The 22,701-nt window shown below is 44.6% G+C and overlaps 1 protein-coding gene across 5 annotated transcripts in view; it reads left to right on the forward strand.

Moving 5' to 3' along the window:
- The window catches only part of LOC134980424 (coiled-coil domain-containing protein 170-like), a 129,210-nt gene that overhangs the window by 40,845 nt on the left and 65,664 nt on the right, over positions 1–22,701 (forward strand). For 3 of the 5 annotated variants that reach the window (XM_063947237.1, XM_063947239.1, XM_063947238.1), the window contains exons 5-6: positions 16,637–16,750; positions 21,255–21,499. In XM_063947237.1, the coding sequence (XP_063803307.1) occupies positions 16,637–16,750; positions 21,255–21,499 (359 nt within the window). The remainder of the gene's footprint in view (positions 1–16,636; positions 16,751–21,254; positions 21,500–22,701) is intronic. The other 2 variants (XM_063947240.1, XM_063947241.1) reach the window with 1 other exon arrangement.

Genomic DNA, 22,701 nt, shown 5'->3' on the forward strand with positions numbered 1-22,701 from the left:
CTGATCAGTGCCTTATCTGTGTGAAATTTATATGTCCCCCCAGTGCTTGAGTGGGCTTCATCCCACACTTACTGAACATACTGGAAGAAGCTCCAATGGGGCAGGCACGGCTGGGAATGAAAAATATTCTCTGTACAGCACTGCTTAATTAATGGCAATATATATATATGAATAAAGTATAACAATAAATATATGAAGAAATCGGTTGATGGAAAGCAAGGGCGTAGCTACCATAGGTGCAGGGAGTGCAGCTGCTATGGGGCCCAGAGCTGAGAGGGGCCCAATTTGGGTGATATGCAGGGGCCCTTACAAACCTTTGCCTTGGGGCCTTCATTATATCTAGTTATGTCCCTTCACTTGCTCATTGTAATGTGGTATAAAATGAATTAGAGGGCATTATAATGTTTCATAATCTGAATTGGGAATCTGTCATTTGGCACAATATGAAGTGGAGGCACTATAGTGTGGCGTAATAGCTGTAATATGGCATAATATGAACTGGGCACACTGCATGTCCTAATGTGAATTGGGGTCACCATGTTGGATAATGTGTACTGGTGACCCTACAATAAACTAGGGCACTACTATGGTTCATAAAATGAACTAGGGCACTATTATGAGGCTCAAAGTGAACAATTGCTGTGGATAGGTGTCTCTAGAAGCATTGGAACAGAGGCCCCTCCAAAATGTTGCTATGGGGCCCACAAAGTTCTGGCTGCGCCACTGATTGAAAGTATATATTTTTATCTGCACACTCAAGATTTTGTCACTAGAGGGAGCCCTTGTAATGTATAAATGACAAATTTTAAAACTTCTCTGATATACTAAGATTTTTGCCAGTTCAAGATTATGCCATGACCACTGTGTCCAATAACTAAATCCCGTGAATTACAGAATTAAAGTAATGATATTTTCAACTCAGTTAATAAATTAAGAAAATATATACAGGTTGAGTATCCCATATCCAAATATTCCGAAATACGGAATTTTTTTAATAGGACTTAGATAGTAAAACCTTTGTTTTATGATGGCTCATTGTACACACACTTTGTTTAATACACAAAGTTATTAAACATATTGGCTAAAATGACCTTCAGGCTGTGTGTATAAGGTGTATATGTAATATAAATGCATTCTGTGCTTAGACTTAGGTCCCATCGCCATGATATCTCATTATGGTATGCAATTATTCCAAAATACGGAAAAATCCGATACCTCTGGTCCCAAGCATTTTGGATATGGGATACTCCACCTGTAACATGATCAGAATTTTTCATTGTACGTGCTCCATCTTAGCATTAAACCAGTCATTACTAGGTTCAGGGACTCCATCCGTGGACTGGGACTGATGCTAAACAGAGCAATTAGGAAAGGGTTTGTTTAAATAAAATAATAATTTACATGTAGAAATCACAACTACCTTTTTTATTTTTGCATTTGTCAATCTACAGATTTATCGTTTTTGCAGTTTGTATATTTATAAAGATAAAAATCGGGATGGCGATTTTTAAGGCAAGGCTTTGTGAAACAGCATTTCACAGCAGTTTTGAAGCATTTGGTGAATTGTGCCGTTCTGACATTTCTAAAAAGCTAGCCCCTTGTCACACACTGGGCGATGTGGATGATGAACGATATGAACAGTGGGGGTCATTCCGAATTGTTCGCTCGCTAGCAGTTTTTAGCAGCCGTGTAAACGCTATGCCGCCTCCCACTGGGAGTGTATTTTAGCTTAGCAGAAGTGCGAACGAAAAGATCGCACAGCGGCTACAAATTAATTTTGTGCAGTTTCAGAGTAGCTTCAGAACTAAACGCCTGCGATGCCTTCAGACTGTTTAGTTCCTGTTTTGACGTCACAAACACGTCCTGCGTTCGGCCAGCCACGCCTGCGTTTTTCCTGGCACGCCTGCGTTTTTTCTAACACTCTCTGAAAATGGTCAGTTGGCACCCAGAAACGCCCACTTCATGTCAATCACTCTGCGGTCAGCAGTGCGACTGAAAAGCTTCGCTTGACCTTGTGTGAAACTACATCGGCCGTTGTGAAAGTACGTTGCGCGTGCGCATTGCGATGCATGCGCAGAAGTGCCGTTTTTTTGCCTCATCGCTGCGCAGGGAACTATTGCAGCTAGCGAACAACTCGGAATGACCACCAATGGCCGATTTTTCAGTAACGATTTTTTGCACATTCACTGATTGATTTGTATGAACGATTTGACATTACAAACATCTATATCGTCCAAAGTGGCTTGCAATGGTAAACAATGATAGACCAACGAGGAGCGACTGAGGGGACGCGCATCGTTCATCGTCGGTGCCTCCACACTGAACGATATGAATGATATATCATTCATTTTTGAACAATATCTTTCTAAAATGTCGTCCAGTGTGTAGGACCCTTTATAGTAAACCAAACTATCTCCATATTGTCTCTCAAAATTTCTATTGCTTGAGCAGTTGTGTTGCAATCGAATCAATCTGGAGGATTCCGTTTGTTTTCTTGTAGCAGTAGTTCTAACTGCAAATAGAAAGCTCCCTCCTTTGAGAACAATATATGCTGCAAAAAAATTATTTCTTAACACAAATAAACAGACTTATGCTTACTATATCAGATATATACAGAATTAGTCCAGACAATTAAGATCCTCAGTAGAAGGAACATTCTGTTTATAGCAGTGGTTCTCAACCTCAATTCTCAACTTTTCCCTACAGGTCATGTTTTGAGGATGTCGGACTGTAGAAGCAGATGAGATAATTACTGACCCAGTAAAATATATTAACTCACCTGAGCATGATTTAAGACATCCACAAAACATGACCAGTTGGTGGCGCTGGATGAAGGCTACGGGAGGGGGATCAGAAGATCTCTGTCCTTCTACTATGCCTACTAAGGCTTAAAGCAGGTGGTATTCAGTATGCCGCCTATTGGGTTCGCAGCGCTCAGTATACCGGCGCCGGAATCCCGGACCCTCGGCATACTGACAACTGTTCTCCCTCTTGGGGGCCCACGACCCCCCTGGAGGGAGAATAAATAGCGTAGCGCACCACCGTGCCCGCAGCGTGGCGAGCGCAGGGAGCCCGCAAGGGGCTCCTTTGCGCTCGCCCCGCTGCCGGCATGCCGGCGGCTGGGATCCCGACGCCAGTATGCTGGCCGCCGGGATCCCGCTCGCCGGTCACTCATACTACACACCTTAAAACAGTTTGCACCGTCTGAAAATGGTGGCCAAAGTTTGGTACATAGGGATCAGATCATAGGGCCTAATTCTGAGTTGATCGCAACAGCAAATTTGTTAGCAGCTGGGCAAGACCATGTGCACTGCAGGGAGGGCAAATATAACATGTGCAGGGAGGGTTAGATTTGGGTGGGGTGTATTTAAGCTGAAATCTAATGCAGTGTAAAAATAAAGCAGCCAGTATTTACCCTGCACTGAAACAAAATAACCCACCCAAATCTAACTCTCTCTGCACATGTTATATCTGCCCCCCACCCCCTGCAGTGCACATGGTTTTGCCCAATTGCTAACAAATTTGCTGCTGCGATCAACTCAGAATTACCCCCTAAGTCCCCATGAAAAAAATAGGGACTGCAATCCTGCTCCACTAACCAGCCTTCTGCAGGAGGTTTCTGGGAAATAGCAGGAATCCATAGCAGGAGTAGAGTACTGACAATGCTAAATTCCTTTGTCGTATAAACAACCCTTTATGAAGCTAAGAACACTGTACGCTGTTTACTTAAGAAGTACCGTAATGGTACGCTATCTGCGTAGCGATCGCTCAGCCGTAGGCGAGACGCTCAAGCGTCACGTTCGCTCACGGCCCAGTGATCACAGGACACGTTATTGGTTATGACTAGAGTAATGATTCGCTATGGCGTAGCGGACGCTCGAGACCACGAGGAGATCACCAGCGGCGCAGACGCTCACAACGCTATACCTTTATGATAAAACCTTATACCAATGAAATACACTGAATACCTTAATGTGAGTACAGGGTGTAAGTGCAACCTTGTGTAACCTGACTAACTACAAAGCTGCTTGAGCGTCACCGACGCTCAAGTGAACACTTAACACTATAGGAAATACACAGATACTGGTTTAGGTTCCAAGGCCTATTAACTGTATTATATCTAATATACTTGTAAAAGGGGATAACAGTACAAATGATACACTACAATATAACAGAGACTTCCTAACCACAGAACTAAACAATAAATACAAAAGGACAATACTACTCTGACCTAAAAGAAATACAATACAATACTATCTAATACAATACAATACTAGCCTAGTCTAGGGGAGATATGAGAGAACAGAACAGAGAGAGAGAGAGAGAGAGAGAGAGAGATGAGATGAGAGAAATTGGCTCACAGAAAGACAATGATTACGGAGAGAAACTTACGCACAAAGGGTATGATCGCCTGCGCCTCGATATCCAGCTCCCGGCTATCAGCAGATAACCGTTGATGAGAGAGTGAGAGCTGGATGTGGTCGGCCTGCCTATTTATGCCCCACACACAATGCAATCTCCTGGTCCTACAATCCCATTGTCCATTGGCCGAAGGAATTCGGCCCTGTATCATAACAAAAGGTCATAGGGTGATTCATACAGGTGGGCTGTGACGATTTCCAACAGCTCAGGTGGGTGGGAAACTGGGTTTCCCGCCGCATACCTGAGTATGTGTAAATAATAGAAATGGACATAAACTTCTTATGTCCATAACTATTCGCACGAGCGATTAATACGCTCCAAACCAACACCGGAATATTGCTAATTAAATACTCTTCCGATGGGTACCAAACACTGCTGTATGATTCCTGTTAGACCCTTTGTACGATATAAAGAGGGATTCCTCAGCTCTGGGACATTGTATTTTAACCAAACTTTCAGAATCTATCAAAGGGACCATGATCTATAAACTACATTAATTGTGAACATTTGTAACGAATGAGTCGCACGCTACGACTACATAAACTCTACCGTAAATACGCATACCGCGCCTGCGAGTGCACGTTATTGCGGGTATGCGCATCCACGGGAGAGCGCATGCACGCGCAGCGCGGACCAGTGTGCGGTGCAAATATGGCAACGTGCATTGAGACATTTTTCTGACTTTGACAGTCCACCCTTTGGCAGTCAATAATAACTGCCACAAAACATTTAAGGAGAAAAATGTAAGTCAGGGGTTAATTGATTTCCATGGTTGGGTAGGGGAGGAGAGAGGAGAAGGTGTGAAGAGGGTATGACCTAGTGAGAAAGCAGAAGCATGTGTGTATGAATCCATGTTTGGGGGGTCATGTATCATCGTGCCGTACGTGTTGTAAATCAAGCTTCGAGGTATTGCGAAGTATACATTTGAATTCCTTCTTATCCTGTGGTACAGGTCTGTGGATGGGCTGTCAAACTCTACCGAGCTCATTTCGGCTGTGGTTGTAACAAAATGGGGATGCACATTTTAGTTGATGATACATGAATGGGGGAGGTATGTGGTTGCTGATATCTGTGCCTGTATTCCCTATCGTCTATGTGTGTCGTTACCTGAGGGTTGTAGAGATGAAGATAAAGAACACTTACGAAAAATGCAATGATATTCTATGTCAGGGAAATGTACATCTGTCGTCGAAGTTGTTTTCGGTATCTGTTGAGGGTCGTCTTCTTTGCGCTGTTTTGCTCCTTAGGCATGAGCAACAAGCTTTGTCAGTGCCATCAGATTTACAAAAATGGTGGGCTAGCGTGAGTTTAAAAATACTAGGGAAACTGGGGATCCATGGCAAAGTTCATCAAGTGTCCATATTTAAAGTTGTCAAATCTTCTTCTTTGGTCAATCCGTTGTCTGTATACATCTTGTCTCGTCAGCTTCCTCGTCCAAGGGGGTCTTTGTATCTTGGAGAAAAGCAGAAAAACAGGTGAAAGAAACGGACCGTATAATCGCATTTTCATCACATCCTGGTTTCTATCATTGGGTCATAAATCAAATCCAGGTTAATTACGGTTTCCTCACTCCTCAAGCTCATCACTTTTGTACTTTGTTTGCACCTCATTAAAGCCTGCCCGCATCTAAATATCAATCCAATCGATATAACGACACCCAAGATACATAGTAGAAACTTTCCAACATCCATTATGACTCCTTGAGCCCAATCTCCTAAACCGGAGAACCAATTTCGCGGGTTCAACCATGACACCCAACCAGTCAGCTCATTACCTACAGCAGCAAGGGTGAGATTGTGTTTTCGACGAAATTCCCACTTTAGTTGGAGAATATCGTCCATCTTTTGGTCTATGACCTCTACCGGATCCTCGGTGCTATTTGTGATATACGTGCAACACTTTATGCCGTACTGTGTTGCCAATGTAACACAATATCCGCCTGTTACTGCTGTAAGATAATTAAGAACCATCCTATGCTGAACTAGTTCTGTTTTATAAGCTTGAAGTTCTCTTCCAGTGTATCTAAACGTGTCATCATACATTTCAGTGATATTATCTAACAAATTGGCGAGTGCGGAAATGTATCTATAATTCATCACTCCTCGAGCGGTACGAGTGAAATCTAACGCTACCAGAACCTGAATCCCGGTGGATTCATGGATAAGATCAGAGGCCGGATGCTCTAACCTTTCTGACAGTTGTCTTTTAACTCGGTGTTCGTAATGAGTGTGAGTATAAGGAGCTTGGGCACCACGGTGTATGTCCTTCATTTTGTCATGTGTAACAGTCATCACTTCGGGCAATACTTTTCCAATATAACACAATCCTTCAGAGTTTGGGGCAAGCCATTTGTACGCCTTTCTCCCGCATATGAAATATGCATCATCGGGGAGAACATATGGGACGGAGAAGGACATGACCATGTTACAAACCTTCCAGGTGAAATCTCCTGACCCTAATTCTTCCAACTGCTTAATGCACGTATCGGTTTGTACGATATGTGCACAGTATCCTGGTGATACCTCTCCAACTCTAGTAATCCTATTTCCTAAGGTATATCGATACCGGAAAGATTTTCCTCTACTGGCTATATGGCGTACGAGCTCTGTATCTGTAGGCATTCTATCTGCTCTGTGTGAAAAGGTCATGGTAAGGTTGCTCCACGACACTTCCCAATTTCCCGGTTTTCTGGGATTGGAGATGTTAAAACATAAGAGGGACCTATCCACATGGTATTGGTGGAGCTTCAAACTAGGAGGGCTGGAGATATTAAACCTCCGGTCCACCGGTCTCCCACCACTTAGCTCAAGTACCTCCCCTAACGTTAAAGGAAATGGTACTAGCCCTGATTTGCTGTGACCCTGAGGTACTTGAGAGCATACCCAACAATCTGTTTGGTTTAACACGTTACCCACTAAGGAGTGATAGTCACTCAATGGATGCCGGTCTATATGGATATTAAAACTAGATTGGCACTTCTTTATGCATCCATCTTCAACCAGATTATCACAGAGCCTACAGATACAATTTTCTTCAGCTAACAATCCATCACAATTTCTTCTATCGGATCGTTTTCTGATACTCGCCTTTGCTTGTTGGTTTGGTTGATCTTGGAAAACTACGCCTCCATCATCATAATCGGAATCCATTCCAGAACCTCTTTCGACCTCTATGGTACTCTCGCCGGAACAGACTGCTCTGGTCAACATCATGGTTAACATCAAAATCCGGATCACAGTCTCTTGGGGCAAGTCCATCTTTGAGGAGGAAATAGAGAAGAATGAGGAGGGGGAAAAAGAAATTTTAAGGGAGAGGGGCTGGGAAGTGGAGAAAAAAAAGGAGAAGGGAGTCGACAACTGCTTTCGGTCTTCAAGGCTCAGGTGCCGCCTCAATCCTCCTGGAACAGACACTCCAGTGATACAACCTCTACCGTCTGTTCCTTATCGCGGGACTTCTCTGGATCCGCAACCTTTTTGCAGTGGGATGAATGGACCCAAGTCTCTCTCTCAGCAACCTTCAATGCTGTGGTGCTAGTCAATAAGACCTGGTATGGTCCTTCCCATCTATCAATAAGACAACCTGAGCGTAGAAAATTTCGTATCATTACATAATCCCCAGGTTCAATGTCATGACAATTACTATCTGGTAAATCAGGAATCACCAACTTCAGATTATCATTTTGATTCCTCAACTGTTTACTCATGTTAATCAAGTACTTTACAGTTACTTCATTGTTACATTTCAAATCATCCTGAGGGTTAATCATGACATGCGGTTGTCGACCAAACAAGATTTCAAAAGGGGACAGATTAAGAGGGGACCTGGGAGTGGTTCTGATGCTATACAAAACAATGGGTAAAGCTTCTGGCCACGTCAATCCTGTCTCTGCCATTACTTTACTCAATTTATTTTTAATAGTGCTGTTCACTCTTTCGACCTTCGCACTCGCCTGTGGACGGTACGGAGTGTGCAGCTTGCTATCAATACCCATCAATTTACACATTCCTTGAAAGACATCACCTGTAAAATGGGTACCCCTATCACTTTCAATGATTCTAGGGATACCATATCTACATACAAATTCCTGCACAATTTTCTTAGCTGTAAACATAGCGGTATTTGTAGCTGCTGGAAAAGCTTCGACCCAATTCGAGAAAACATCTATACAGACAAGTACATATTTCAAATTTCTACATGGGGGTAATTGAATGAAGTCAATTTGTATTACCTGGAAAGGGCCGCCGGCAGGTGGGATATGGGATGGTTCTGTAGGTATTGCTTTTCCAATATTCTTTCTCAGACAGGTAAGGCATGACATTGCTCTTTTACTCGCATGAGAGGAGAATCCTGGGGCGCACCAGTATGCTCTTACCAATTTGCACATCCCCTCCTTGCCTAGATGAGTCAGCCCGTGAGCTGCTTCAGCCAGACATGGAAGGTATGCCCTGGGGGCCACTGGTTTACCATGTCCATCCGTCCAGAGCCCTGAGGACTCCTGGCCATATCCCTTTGCCCTCCAGACTGCTCTTTCCTGTGTGGAACACAGATTCTGCATCTCACACAACTTCTGTGTGTTGATGGTATTAAATACCATCAACTGTGTGGTGTCTGTCCGTGTGGGGGTAGCAGCTGCAAGCTTTGCGGCTTCGTCTGCTCGGCTGTTACCAAGGGATACTGGGTCTTGGCTATATGTATGTGCTTTACATTTGATAACAGCCACTCTGTCGGGTTCCTGTATCGCTGTTAGAAGCCTTTTTATGTGAGCTGCATGCGCTATCGGTGTACCAGCTGCCGTCATGAAATTTCTGAGCCGCCATAGGGCTCCGAAATCATGGACTACCCCGAACGCGTATCTGGAATCGGTGTAGATATTGGCTGACTTACCCTTAGCCAATTCACATGCTCTGGTTAGGGCGACCAGTTCAGCAACCTGGGCTGAGTGAGGTGGGCCTAGCGGTTCCGCTTCTATGGTGTCTTGGTCATCTACGACTGCGTATCCAGTACACAAGTCTCCCGAGTCTGACTGTCTGTGACAACTACCATCCGTGTAGAACGTGAGTTCTGCATCTTCCAGTGGATTGTCACTGATGTCAGGCCTTGCGGTAAAATTTTGGGTCAAATATTCCATACAATCATGTGTATCTCCCTTTGCATTAAATCCTCCTTCCCCATCACTCTCACCTTCCACCCTTTGTGTCTGACCAGGCACACCTGGGAGAAATGTTGCAGGATTTAATGCGCTGCATCTCCTTATGGTGATGTTTACTGGGGCCATTAATGCCAATTCCCATCTTGTAAACCTTGCAGATGAGACGTGTCTGGTTTGGGCAGAATTCAATAAGGCAGATACCGCATGCGGTGTATGGATTGTGAGGTTGTGGCCTAGCACGACATCTTCGCTTTTTGTTACTAGCAATGCTATTGCCGCAACGCTACGCAAGCATGTGGGGAGGGATCGCGCTACCGTATCTAGCTGGGCGCTGTAGTATGCAATTGGCCTGCTGGCATCACCGTGTTTTTGTGTTAGTACACCTGCTGCGCACCCAGCACTTTCTGTTCCGTATAGTTCAAAGGGTTTCCCATAGTCTGGCATACCTAGTGCTGGTGCCTGCGTTAGGCACTGTTTGAGTCTCTCAAATGCTGTTTCAGATTCGTCTGTATGCGAAATCCGATCAGGTTTGTTTGAAGAGACCATTTCCTGCAAAGGTAGCGCCAATATGGAAAACCCTGGGATCCAATTACGGCAATACCCACACATTCCTAAAAACGTCCTGATCTGTTGCTGGGTTTGTGGCAGTGTCATGTCTCTAATGGCTTGGATTCTATCAGCGGTCAGGTGTCTCAGTCCTTGTGTTAGACAGTGTCCCAAATATTTTACCTTAGCTTGGCATAATTGCAACTTGTCTTTGGAAACCTTGTGACCTGTGTCTGAAAGATGAAACAGGAGCTGTTTCGTATCCTTCAGAGATGCTTCCAGTGAATCTGAACACAGTAATAAATCGTCCACATACTGTATCAATACTGATCCACTGTCTGGTTGGAAAGACTGTAAACAATCATGCAAAGCCTGAGAAAATATACTTGGACTATCTATGAAACCTTGGGGTAACCGAGTCCACGTGTATTGGACTCCTCTGTATGTGAATGCAAACAAATATTGGCTGTCAGGGTGCAGAGGTACCGAAAAGAAAGCGGAGCAGAGGTCAATAACAGTGAAAAATTTGGCAGTGGGAGGAATTTGCATAAGGATGACAGCTGGATTAGGCACTACGGGGAACTGACTCTCAACTATTTTGTTAATCCCCCTTAGATCCTGCACTAGCCTGTAACCCCTCCCCCCACTCTTTTTAACAGGGAAGATGGGACTATTTGCGGTGCTGGACGTTCTTACTAGAATGCCCTGTTGTAGCAAGCGCTCTATTACGGGAAAAACTCCTAGCTCCACCTCTGGCTTCAGAGGATACTGTGGGATTTTTGGAGCTATCCTACCATCTTTTACTTGTACAACTACTGGAGCTACGTTTGCCATTAATCCAGTGTCCTGTCCATCTTTTGTCCAAAGTGACTCTGGTATCTGAGATATCATCTCTTCTACTTGGGATGGATTCCTATTTGTCATAATGGAATGTGACATTAATTTTGATGGGGAGTCTAACATGTCTCGTACTTCCTGAGCGTGATTCTCAGGAATGTCCAAGAATACACCTTCAGGGGTACAATAAATGACGCAACCCATTTTACATAGTAAGTCTCTCCCCAGGAGATTAGTTGGTGCCGATGCAGCCAGCAAAAAGGAATGCTTGGTATGCAAAGGCCCTATTGTAATCTCGGCTGGTTTGCTAACAGGGTAGTGCTGGACTACTCCTGTTACTCCCATGGCTGGAATTGTCCTACCAGTGGTTCTCATGCCCACTGTCGAATTTATCACTGACTTGGCCGCCCCTGTGTCTACAAGAAAGTTTAAAGTTTTACCAGCCACATTGATTGCAATCTCTGGTTCGCTTCCAAGACTGGCAATCAACTTAACTGGCTGCAGATTACAGGTATGGCCACACCCCTATTGGGTATGCTGACCTCCCTGAATCCCGCTGGCAGCAACTACTTGTGAGGGAGTTAGCTGGGAACTACCAGAGGCATGCCAGTCTCTGTTTGGGGGATATCTTTTTGTTTCCCCTGTATGTGGCTCAAAACTCCGCCTCTGTGGACCCTGCTCCCAATGTCGTGTGTTGTGTTGTTGTCTAGGGGGTTGAAAAGACCTTTGTACATTCTTTGTTCTACATTCTCGTGCAAAGTGTCCCGGTCTGTTACAAGAAAAACATGTTATTACACTTGCCTTACCCACAGGATTCGGTGGTACATACGCAGGCTGCCTTGTGGTCAGCGCCTGTATACTTACGGACATCAACTTATCACTTTGCGATTCCCTGTGCCTAGTGATGTTTCTGTCGTGATCAATAGCAGCCTCTCTCAAGCCGGACACTGATAGACCTCGCCAGCATGGTTGCGTGGTCTGAACCCTAGTCTTTAATGTTTCCTTTAAACCATCCATCAGTACAGATACTGCTACTTCTCGATGGTTTGGGTTGGTCTTAATGTCTTCTATACCAGTGTACTTTGCCATTTCTAATAGTGCCCGGTGAAAATATTCTGTTGCCGTTTCGGACTCCTTTTGCTTAATGGAAAATATTTTATTCCATTTAACAACGGCTGGGAAATACTCCTTTAGCTGTAAATTTATCCTCTTTACATTATCCTTGTTGTACACGTCTGTAAGCGGTACATCTTTATCCAATGCACAATCAGCTAAAAATTGAGTTGCATCAACATTGGAAGGTAAACAAGCTCTTAGCAGTATCTGCCAATCCTTGTTGTTGGGTTCTACAGTGTTACCTAGATCCCTGATGTATTTTTGGCTAGCAACTAAATCCTTCCTGGGGTCAGGAAATTCGGACACTATTGTTCTTAATTCCATTCTGGAAAATGGAGTGTACATGGCAATGTTCCTTATGGGAGTGGCTCCAGACACATCTGTTTTTCCATTGGGAACTGCTATTACCCTTACAGGAGCAATTCTAACAGCCTCTTCCTGTGTAGATTCTACAGCTTGTTGTGGTACAATTGTTTCAGTGTAGTGCATGGTGCCGTACTTACCCGTTGACACGACCTCACCTATCCCTCCGCTAGGGGCTTTCACTAATCTCGTGGGTGTCGCTGTGCCTACTGTGGTCTCTGCTATGGTGGCTGCAAGAGAGAGAGCTGAAATTGTTGCTGAATCGTCTCCTTGATCACACTCCTGAGTAAGGTTCAAAACAGGGTACATCTTGCACGGGTTAATACTTGCATGAGTTATTTGGTTAACATCATTAACATTTACAGGGTTACTAAGAGTTTGTGTTTTACAACCCAGTGCGTTTCTCTCCGCAATCAACTTCTCTCCTGCAATGTATGGTGGAGGAGGAGCTGTGGCAATCAACTTCCTGACTGCCCCAGATCCTGCCGCCAGAGCCAAACCTCTCTGTATCTCACCTTCCTGGTGCCATAACTGTAAACAATCATGATGTTGAATTCGTCTCTTTGCTGATTTTACGAGACATATCCTCCTCCTTAAATTTTGTAACACTTCTGGACTAAAGCTACCTATTCTTGGGAATTTGTCCCTGTCTTGTACAGTCATTCTCTCCCATTCATCACATAAAGATTCGGTGTGAATTCCATATTTTTCACACATTACATATCGTGCCGACCCAACTGGTCGGTTCACAGAATCAACCTGAACCAGGGTTGATCGCCCCCTACCTGAACAAATGGCCCCCATAATCTGCAGGCGTTGCTTATTCCTCCTTGAATATCAAGGCTTTCAGCGAACCCTTACAAACAAACCAAGATGTCCTTGGGCAGGCCGGCGGTGGTGGTTTATCAAGTACCCCACTTACTTCTCGCCCACGTTGGCCTGTGCTGCAATCACTGTAGCCAGAGCTGCTGGACCCAACCTAGGGCCCCTGTGAACCTTTAGTTTACTGGAACATATGAGGGTTACCCGCAGGACACTTACTCTTTCCAGTAAAGTTGGGGTTGTTAGATAGTTCCTGAGTGACCAGCGAACTTCCCTTCCAAAAATAAAAAATTACACAAATCACGTCAGAATGTACAGATAGCGTTTGTGACCACTTTACTCTAATGGTATTAGGTCAGATTACTAACTACTGCACACAATAACGTGCGGTCCAATCGTTCAGTATACGAGCACTACTTGTCATGTACTGAAAGATCAATGGAATCTATGTTTCCGGCTGCGATTCCTTCAGCCAGAGCTTGTATGGCCTATATGGGTTCTGCACCAACACCCCAGGCGTTGTGCCACTGGACTTTTATAGCGGACCTTTTACCTTACGACCTCCTGGTCTTGTTCCTTATGACCTCCTGGTCTTGTTACCTTATGACCTCCTGGTCTTGTTAACCTTATGATCCGCTATACTCTAATGCTCAAATATTATTTAACCAGGGATGCCTCCCTGGCCACCGTATATGTCACTTACACGTATGTCCCTTGACGAGTACCCGGCTTTCCTTTTGGTTCCACCTTAAAGTTATATAAACTTTTGTATACAAAACACACTCACTCAACACATGTACACTTTTGTTTCTATATCTATTTCTGCGCAGAAATTGTCTTTAGGCCAAAAGTGTTACCAATTAGGAGCAGGATCTGTTAAACTAAATTTCAGATTTTCCAAAAATAGATTTGCGTTATTTACCGCTTCGCGTTATCTACCGCTGTGCGTTAATTATCGCCTTGCGCTAATTATCGCTTTGCGCTAATTCAACTTTTTCGTGACTTGAGCTACGTGAGCGTAACCGGACGCTACGTTGCGTAATGAACGCTGCGTGCGTCTGCCTTTTGGATTGCGTACGCTAGTCTTTGTTAGCGACACGTGTACGCAATGCAAAGGATCCACCGTAACACAATATATTTTTATCAATGTAAATGATCCCTGATCATCTACCGCAATCCACACTGACTGCCTTGTATCTTCAGACAAACCGTGTGTTGTTCTATACTTTAATTATTACCTCTACTATTAAATAACAGCAAATCTCCTTTTAGCACTTTCTATCAACTATAAAATTTGGCAAACAGGAATAGTGATATACGAAAAATGAAATACACAAGTGAAAAGAAATGCAGGTATGTATGCGTACGCAAGACAAAAGAAAAATAAACAGTTTTAAAAAGACACAAGCGTTTTGTTCTTACTTCCGGTTCCCGGGTTCCTTCAGCACTCTTTATCTAAGCGAAGCAGACGCTTATCCCGTCAGCACTGTGAGACAACCTCCCACCCTTTGCTGGAGGGATAGTGTCTGCTGATCTACCTAGTGCAGATATGAGAAGGATAGGACGAGCCCGCAATTGACAATGCTAAATTCCTTTGTCGTATAAACAACCCTTTATGAAGCTAAGAACACTGTACGCTGTTTACTTAAGAAGTACCGTAATGGTACGCTATCTGCGTAGCGATCGCTCAGCCGTAGGCGAGACGCTCAAGCGTCACGTTCGCTCACGGCCCAGTGATCACAGGACACGTTATTGGTTATGACTAGAGTAATGATTCGCTATGGCGTAGCGGACGCTCGAGACCACGAGGAGATCACCAGCGGCGCAGACGCTCACAACGCTATACCTTTATGATAAAACCTTATACCAATGAAATACACTGAATACCTTAATGTGAGTACAGGGTGTAAGTGCAACCTTGTGTAACCTGACTAACTACAAAGCTGCTTGAGCGTCACCGACGCTCAAGTGAACACTTAACACTATAGGAAATACACAGATACTGGTTTAGGTTCCAAGGCCTATTAACTGTATTATATCTAATATACTTGTAAAAGGGGATAACAGTACAAATGATACACTACAATATAACAGAGACTTCCTAACCACAGAACTAAACAATAAATACAAAAGGACAATACTACTCTGACCTAAAAGAAATACAATACAATACTATCTAATACAATACAATACTAGCCTAGTCTAGGGGAGATATGAGAGAACAGAACAGAGAGAGAGAGAGAGAGAGAGAGAGAGAGATGAGATGAGAGAAATTGGCTCACAGAAAGACAATGATTACGGAGAGAAACTTACGCACAAAGGGTATGATCGCCTGCGCCTCGATATCCAGCTCCCGGCTATCAGCAGATAACCGTTGATGAGAGAGTGAGAGCTGGATGTGGTCGGCCTGCCTATTTATGCCCCACACACAATGCAATCTCCTGGTCCTACAATCCCATTGTCCATTGGCCGAAGGAATTCGGCCCTGTATCATAACAAAAGGTCATAGGGTGATTCATACAGGTGGGCTGTGACGATTTCCAACAGCTCAGGTGGGTGGGAAACTGGGTTTCCCGCCGCATACCTGAGTATGTGTAAATAATAGAAATGGACATAAACTTCTTATGTCCATAACTATTCGCACGAGCGATTAATACGCTCCAAACCAACACCGGAATATTGCTAATTAAATACTCTTCCGATGGGTACCAAACACTGCTGTATGATTCCTGTTAGACCCTTTGTACGATATAAAGAGGGATTCCTCAGCTCTGGGACATTGTATTTTAACCAAACTTTCAGAATCTATCAAAGGGACCATGATCTATAAACTACATTAATTGTGAACATTTGTAACGAATGAGTCGCACGCTACGACTACATAAACTCTACCGTAAATACGCATACCGCGCCTGCGAGTGCACGTTATTGCGGGTATGCGCATCCACGGGAGAGCGCATGCACGCGCAGCGCGGACCAGTGTGCGGTGCAAATATGGCAACGTGCATTGAGACATTTTTCTGACTTTGACAGTACTTAGCAGGAATACATAAAATTATTCAGAAACTGCAGTTTCTACGTACTTTTATGAAAAAAAACAAATAGTCCCCATAATATTTTATCAATGCTCAGGACTTCAGAAATTCAATCTCCTTCTGACGCTATGTGAAGTAACAGGGAATCTGTTGTAATACAATTCAGATAGATATTTGTAAATCCATTCAGTAAACATCAATTTGGCTGATACCTCAGAAACATTACCTCAGAAACATTACCTCAGATAAATTACCTCAGAAACATTACCTCAGAAACATTACCTTAGATACATTACCTCAGACACATTACCTTAGAAACATTACCATTACTTTTGTTCTCTTTCAGATTTCTTACAACTCTGGGTCAAGGGACCAGTTACTGAACTACAAAACCGCTGCTGAGTCTGCGCAAAGTGAACACGCTGCGCTGCTGGTGAAGAACACCGGCTTACTGTCTGAGGTGCCTCTATGAATTTATTGCTGAAATCAGTAAGATAAACAATGAAAAGTTAAAACAAACTTGCTGGAACTTTCCCAGAGAGGAGATGACAGTGGCCACTGTAGGGGCAGGGGGGGGGGGGCGAATCGCATTACAGTAACCCATCCCCTTCAGCGCAGTGTCACGTCTTCACTCCAAAGGGTGGGGCCACAAGGATGCAGTTCACTGACAAGTTTCTCATTACGCCCCCAATCTCATCATTCTCACTAGGAAGTGGACTGGTTTATCTGTTCTACCTGGAGTCCGTTTGGACTTTTCAGAGTATGGTAGTCACAAAAAAGTGTATGTCAATAAAAGACCCCGTTTTCCTAAAAGTATTAGAATTGCAGGGGTACAAAGGTCTGGAGGGCCGCAAGGAGATCTCTTGGGTTCCTGCACTTGCATGAGTGGCTGCTCCATATCAGTTACATTTTGAAGCTTACAACATTTATTTAGCTCCAGGGGGTATACAGTATGTGATAGGGATCCAAGTTTGACGGAATAGCGAGATGTCAGCCAAGAATGGACGTTTTTTTAAAGTGCCTATCTTTTATATAGGCGCTGTCTGTTCCAGACTTGCCTACTCTCTCAGAACGGCCGGGAGGCTCCTGAATCTCGAGTGGTGTTCACGGCTGTCCGGAAGTGTATTCAAGTCTCCTGGTCTTGAGCTGTTGCTGCTCGCATCTCTCCAGCGCTGCTCGTTTCCCAGAGTGATGAGGGCAGTCCGGGCGCCACAGTGAATTGCGCCATTGTAGGCCTATCTCCCGCTTTACAGTGCCTGTTATCTCAGAGCCACGCCCCCTGCATTTCGCACCCATGTAGTGCAACATCTCCTGCTGTTCCGACCTGGCTGCTCCCTCTTAAAGGGAAAGTCGGCAGGTATGCTCTATTCACATTGTAGCGTACTATTCAAGACACTTATGTTAGGAATTATATATTGCTGTTATGAAACCTTATGTGATAGTTATTATACCATTTAAAATGAGGATCTGTTTTTATAAGAGACTTGTTTATTACTAGAGACTGCGCATGTCTTTTTCCCCATATTATATTGCTTTCCCATTGCCCTGGTATAGTAAATTGTACCCGCAGAACCATATGTCACATATCTGACAACATACTGCTATCACAGACACTCTTACTCATTGCAGTGTACATGGGAGTGGGAAATCAGATGTATTAAGTTTCGCCGTGAGAAGATCGGCTGGGATTACATGCAGAATGTGAGATGCGCCAGCTGCGATAGGGCTGCTCATAATAATAGGTGTAATTTCCAGCAATAAGAAAATGTGCCTGACCTTTTACTGTCACACAGCAGAGACACTTCTACTATGTCAAGTGAATTCAATGTGTCATTCTTACTTCCCTTCTGAAATATGTCGCTCCGTGTGCAACGTCCCTCGTCCCCCAAACAAAAATACAGGGTTACAAATGAGGCATCCATCACCCTCCGCTTGCTAAGTACATTTTTACAATAAAGAAAAATAATTCTATATATATGTATTTACAAATTAAGCATGATTAAAAGTAAAAGTTTCGCCAAATCTGTCTCCGGAGAACCGTCCACATTGGTGCCACTTCACCCCCTCCCCTCTCCTCCCCGTATGACGTTTACCAAGTACCAACAAATCAGGGCTCCGCCCACTGGGACCAATGCAGTCGGCTGTAACTGACCCCGCATTGCGTCCATGGTAGTACGTGCATACATTTACCTGTATGCAGAGATTTGTACATCTCCATGTCTGCACTGCATCTATCCTTCGTTTAGCCTGGTAACCGCAATCAGCAAGCACTTGCGTCAGCCCTATTTTTAATGTGAAAGATGCATCTAAATACATTCCGGACAAATCTGCATAGCCAGTAATACCGTCAACAATGCTTATGTGAGAACCCCCCATTACAGCCATGTTTGGCCCTGTCAGTTCAGATGCAGCTGAATTGCACATGACTGCAGCACTCGTACTGGTGTACACTTGGTTCTGGAGCAGGTGCAGAGAGAAAACATGCAGCACGCAAGATGCAGCGAGGCGTAAAAGAGTGAAGGAGATGCAAAGTACGTAGGCCCAGGCTTGTCAGGGGGCCCAGCCACTGAGGCTATAGTCATCCCCAAGATGTATGATGAGGCCTTCAGAGGGCTTTGTACTAGAACCGGGAAGACCTGTCCTGGATGCGCTGTCAGAGCAGGGAGCTCATTATATACCCCCTACTGCTACATACAACCATGACATGGTCATAAGAGGGCAGTAAGCACAGAAACCTGTGGACTGGTACCAAAGTCATAACTGCCCACCCTGCCAATGTTTTCAGGGCAACAGGATGGCCTGCCCTTTTAGCTTTCATTTGCAGCCCTCTTGTCTATGCATTCACCGTCATCGGCCTCATCAAGGATGGGTACAAATCGGCCTATAGACGGGAAGTAGACCGGCTGGCCCAGTGGTGCATCCACAACAACCTTGAGCTCAACCCCCTCAAAACTGTCGAGATGATAGTGGACTTCAGGAAGAAGTCATCTAGTGCACCTCCGCTAACGATTGCTGACAGTGTGGTATCGCTAGTGGACTCCTTCGAGTTTCTAGGGACCACAATCTCCAGGGACCTTAAATGGGGGTCCAACGCTGATGCCACTGTTGGGAAAGCGCAGCAGAGGTTGTTCTTCCTCAGGCAACTAAGGAAGTTCAACATCCCACAGAAGCTTCTGCTCCTCTTCTACCCTGCGATTGTGGAGTCGGTACTGTGCTCCTCGATACTGGTATGGTACAGCTCCGCCAGCGCGAGGGACAGATGCAGGCTCCAAAAGGTGGTCAGAACCGCAGAGAAGATCATCGGGGCCGACCTTCCCTCAGTCCAGGACCTGTACTTGTCCAGAGCTAAAAAGCGGGCAATGAAGATAGTAAAAGACCAGCTACACCCCGGCCACAGCATGTTTAACTTGCTTCCTTCAGGCAGGCGTTACAGGGCTGTCCCCGCCAGATCCACCAGAAGCCTCAAAAGTTTCTTTCCCCAAGCGGTCCGCCTGCTGAACTCCTGAACATTGACTGACTAGATGTACATGTAACTAACTTGTGTCCCTACGGTATACCTATCTGTGTAACTTTACTTGCCCCCCCCCCCACACACACACACACACACACACACTCACCTGCTTACCTGTTACCTACTTGGCTGTTGTATAGCAAACCGTAGACAAATTCCTAGTATACGCAAGTATACCTGGCCAATAAAGCTGATTCTGATTACTGTATGTTTTATTCTGTTCTAGGTGCGAGTCAGAGGGCAGGTGTGGTCTTTTTATGGCCAGTGTCGTTATGAGTGCATGTGGGGTCATTTTGTTGCAAGTGGGGGCCTGAGGGCAGAAGGGGTATTTTTGGAGCAAGTGGTATGTACATGTCAACTGGTAGAAGCTTTGGACCAAGGCCCTCATTCCAAGTTGATCGCACCAAGCAACTTTTTGCTGCTGGTGCGATCAACTAATCTCCGCCTATGGAGGAGTGTATTTTAGCATAGCAGGGGTGCGATCGCTTGTGCAGCCCTGCTAAGCTAAAAAAGTTTCACACAAAACCAGCAGTGGACATACTTACTCTGTGCGACGGGTCCAGCGATGATTGTCACGGCTTTGACGTCAGAAATCCGCCCTCCGTTCGCCTGGACACGCCTGCGTTTTTCTTACCACTCCCCGAAAACGGCTTAAAACGGTAAGTTGACGCCCCGGAACGCCTTCCTGCTGTCAATCTTCTTGCGGTCGCCGCTGCGGCCGCTTTCTTCACTGTCAGCGTCGCCGGGCAATGACGCGCATGCGCAATGTGCACGCCACGCATTCCAGACCTGATCGCACCGCTGCGAAGAAGTGCAGCGTGCAATCGGGTCGGAATGAGGGCTCAAGTAGAGGGCTTGTGGGCCATGGGATGAGTGATGTGGGGACACCAAGACAGTTTTGGCCTGTTTTGCATTACTGAAATTACGGGGAATGCATGGCCCTGTGGAAAGTTGGAGGGTGGCAAATAGGTGCAGATGAGTCAGGCCCCAGAGGTGGACTCCCTAAGCCTCTGGGCCCTATAGCAATGGCACCCATTATAGCTAGGCCCTTGCCCTCAATTACTATGTTACTTCTGCGGGGCCCAGGAGCACAATTATTGCAGCCACGTAATACCACACCGATCAGATCGTGGTCATCTGCTGACTGTACAGCACTTTTCCTATTTGGATCCTGATGATATATTGATTAGTATCATTAGCTGTTTTTAGATTTACATTCAATTCATTGTAAAAATAAATAAAAATCTATCAGGGGATAGTATAGGTGACAGGATTACAGTAAGTGACATTAGTTTTAGTGATGCCGTTATGTATTTTCAGGATGTTGGAAAATGAAGTTGATGAGTTATGTTTCTGTATATAGTATATATGGACTGACAGAAGGATTAAACCTGCATCTCGGTTTAAAAGACAACAATCACCGATTACAGCATTTACATTTTGTGCTTTTAAGGTCTCTGATCTGAAGAACCGCCTGGCTGCTAAAGACGTCTTTCTGCAGGAAATGAAGGAGGAACTGGAAAGCTACAAAGAACGGAGCGCTCGCCAGGCTTCCCACATCCAGTCCCTCAAAGATCGCATCAAAGAATTTGAATATGTGACTACTGAAAAATCAGAAATAAATGCTGAGAAATATTCTCTCAAGAGAGAAAACAAAGAACTAAATGACAGGATAAAGGAACTGGAGAACCGAGTAAGGTGAGTGAAAATTCACCCGCCTGGATCGCTTCTTAATACGCCTGTCATACTGTATAAGTCTCCATATAATACCATGAAGAAAACATGAACTCTAGAAATTAAACTAAAAAAACATTCAGGTTGGTTTTGCCTTTTAAATTATTGCCCCTTTAAAATGGGGCAGACTCGCTAGAAACTCGCTGATGACTGCATCTCACAGGTGTTCAGTATGATTTGCCAACAGTCGTGATGCCGGCCGTCAGTATACCGAAAACGCCATCCCTGCCGTCAGTATGCCGGCAGCAGGGCAAGCGCAAAGTGTACCCTTGCGGGCTCACTGTGAGCTGGGATTCCGGCTGTCGGTATTGTCAACAGTCGGGAATCCAGCGTCGGTATCCTTTCCACTGGGATCCCGACCGCCATCAAATTAACTGCATCCCTCTCGCAGACTATTTCATATACCCCTATATGTAGTGAAGAGAAGATCTTAATTCCAAGGATCTTAGAATATGCTAAATGCAGCCACTTCCCTAATGGATGGAGCTGTTACAGTACTCAAAAAAGGATGTGGACTGGCATAAACCAACTATGGGGACAATGTGTAATATGTAGAAACTGATAAATATATGTGCTTGGAGACCATAGCAATGTCAAATAATTTATGTTAACTTAATACAATTCGCACATGGAAAAAAGTTGTGCAAATAAAAAGGCACCCGTTTAACCCAGCGTTGGTAAATACTATCATGCATCAAGATTAATCAGTCATACTGTAATATATATATATATATATATATATATATATATATATATATACACAAAGGAAAAAAGACGGCGGCACTCAGGAGACTGTAATGCGGTGAAACCAAGCGGTGCTTTATCTTTATTATATTGATAAAGCACCGCTTGGTTTCACCGCATTACAGTCTCCTGAGTGCCGCCGTCTTTTTTCCTTTGTGTATGCACGGACCGCAGTGTCCGCGAGGAGGGCACCGGAGCATTTATAACAGGTGATTTCTTCAGTTGGGAGTGCCGGACATGATATATTTGTGTGCGTGAAAGCCCTCACTCACTGACTGACTGACTCATCACTAATTCTCTTACTTCCCAATAAGTTAGGAAGCTAAAATTTAACATAGATATTCTTCAGGTGGGATTAACGCCCAAACGGACAATCGGATCAAAATTTGGATTGCACTTCCAGTGGGTAGAATTTAATAAAC

The sequence above is a fragment of the Pseudophryne corroboree genome, chromosome 12 (genome assembly GCF_028390025.1).
Source record: "Pseudophryne corroboree isolate aPseCor3 chromosome 12, aPseCor3.hap2, whole genome shotgun sequence".
In the NCBI taxonomy this organism is placed as follows: domain Eukaryota; kingdom Metazoa; phylum Chordata; class Amphibia; order Anura; family Myobatrachidae; genus Pseudophryne; species Pseudophryne corroboree.